This window comes from Aquarana catesbeiana, linkage group LG03 (assembly GCF_042186555.1).
Source record: "Aquarana catesbeiana isolate 2022-GZ linkage group LG03, ASM4218655v1, whole genome shotgun sequence".
Lineage (NCBI taxonomy): Eukaryota > Metazoa > Chordata > Amphibia > Anura > Ranidae > Aquarana > Aquarana catesbeiana.
Genome location: NC_133326.1, coordinates 692,298,561 through 692,300,442, shown reverse-complemented (window position 1 = coordinate 692,300,442; position 1,882 = coordinate 692,298,561). Strand labels below are relative to the sequence as shown.

At 37.9% G+C, this 1,882-nt stretch overlaps 1 protein-coding gene across 1 annotated transcript; it reads right to left on the bottom strand.

Annotated features, from left to right (window-relative positions):
- Nucleotides 1-675: 675 nt before the first annotated feature.
- On the bottom strand, nucleotides 676-1,623 carry LOC141134191 (olfactory receptor 1M1-like). The gene has a single exon (XM_073623772.1). The coding sequence runs from the start codon at nucleotides 1,618-1,620 to the stop codon at nucleotides 676-678; it is 945 nt and encodes a 314-aa protein (XP_073479873.1). The 5' UTR covers nucleotides 1,621-1,623.
- Between the last annotated feature and the right edge of the window lie 259 nt (nucleotides 1,624-1,882).

Sequence of the window (1,882 nt, the reverse complement as noted above, 5' to 3'; positions counted from 1 at the left end):
CCCAGTTCCCAAAATAAACAACCAGGCCTGTTATAATAGTACAAGCCTGCCTAAATTTTACCTGAAACTGTACTGTAACTGTAACTGTAATCTAAACACAGAAAAAGTTCACCTACATGAAAGTAGGTGCCCGCTACATGTACATAGTACATAGACAACAAAAATATAAACTGGTAGGGGTTTACTACTATAACATCATTTTGTTATCACTTTATCATGCATGTCAATATATTAAAGTGTAAGCTCACCTTTACTGAAAATCTGTAAGGTGAACTTACACTGGATCCCCTCTTCATCCTCCCTGGTCCCGCTGTACCTGAGTCCCGCGAACGCCCGCTGTGAGACATTGGGTCACCGCTTTACCTGGCCAGGGATTTAAAATCCCAGTGGTTTTCTCTCCTCTTCTCCAGCGCTGACAGGATGGGTTAGGCAGGTTCTGATTGGTCGGCGCCGTCCATGTGTCCAATTACATGGCCTCCTATACATACCTTTATAAGGTACATTTAGGAGATGAAGCCACAGGGATTTCAAATCCCCAGAGTGGTGAAGCGGCGACCAAATTTGTCACAGCGAGTGATCGCGGGACCAGGGGGAGTGGGGAGGGGGTCCAGTGCAAGTTCACACTACAGATTTTCTGTAAAAGTGAACTTACCCTTTAAGCACATATTTTATCATTTACTTAAAAGGCAAGCTCAGATAGCGGTTGATAATTTCATCTACAGCTTTTTTCAAGTCTCTGTTCCTCAGACTGTAAATAATTGGATTCAGTAGAGGGGTGGCTACAGTGTACAGCAATGACAGGGACTTCATGATATTCCATGACTGTCCACTATGAGGTATTAAATAAACACCAACCAGAGTACCATAATAAATACACACAACAGTCAGGTGGGAACTGCATGTTGAGAAAACTTTCTGCCTGCTCTTCATAGATGGGATTTTAAAAATGGTGATCATAATACAAACATATGACACAATAATAATAAAGAAAGGGATGACAACAAATAGGAAACTCAACAATGTCACTTCAAGCTGAACAATGCTTGTGTCAGAGCAGGAGAGTTTTAGGATTGGGTCAAGATCACAGAAAAAATGATCCATAGTATTAGGCCCGCAAAAGTATAACTGTGATATTGTTAAAGTGTGAATCAATGCTATTAAAACACTTGAAACCCAACATGTGATGATCATTATGCAGCAGAACTGGAAGTTCATTGCTAAGGTATAATGTAATGGTTTGCAGATGGCCACATATCTGTCGTAACACATCACTGTCAGGAGAAGACACTCTGAAGTTTCTGAGATAGCAAAGAAATAATATTGAGTGATGCAATCAGAAAATGACATCATGATCTCCTTCATCAAAACAACATGGAGTGTGTTAGGAAGAATGTCAGTTGATAATAATATATCTGATATGGAGAGTTGGGAGAGGAAGAAGTACATGGGAGAATGGAGGGATTTGCTGTAGGACACCAGTGTGATGATCAGGAGGTTTCCACATATTGTCAGACAATAAATGATGAAGAAAATAAAAACGATAAAAAATGTTGTACCATGTGGAGTATTAAATCCTAACAGGTGGATCATGGTTAAAGTGGTCATATTTTTCTCCTCCATAATCTGAAGACATAACACAAATTTAAAAAAAGAAAAAAATGAAAAAAACTAAAACAGTATTTTTTGAGTGGGCAACAATTATTTGATTTAAATTGCAATGAAATTGTAAAAGCCGAGTAATCTTATGTACACTTTTTTTTTTCATTTATAGTAAATACAGTGATGCAATGATATATTAGATACTCAAAGTGTGCTAACCCAAAGCAAATATTAACATTTAATTTAATTAAATGCAAACAGAACGATAAGGGTCTTTCTTAAG

Bases quoted from the DNA above. Each gene is read 5' to 3' on its own strand.
- LOC141134191 (XM_073623772.1), bottom strand. From the start codon at position 1,620: ATGGAGGAGAAAAATATGACCACTTTAACCATGATCCACCTGTTAGGA.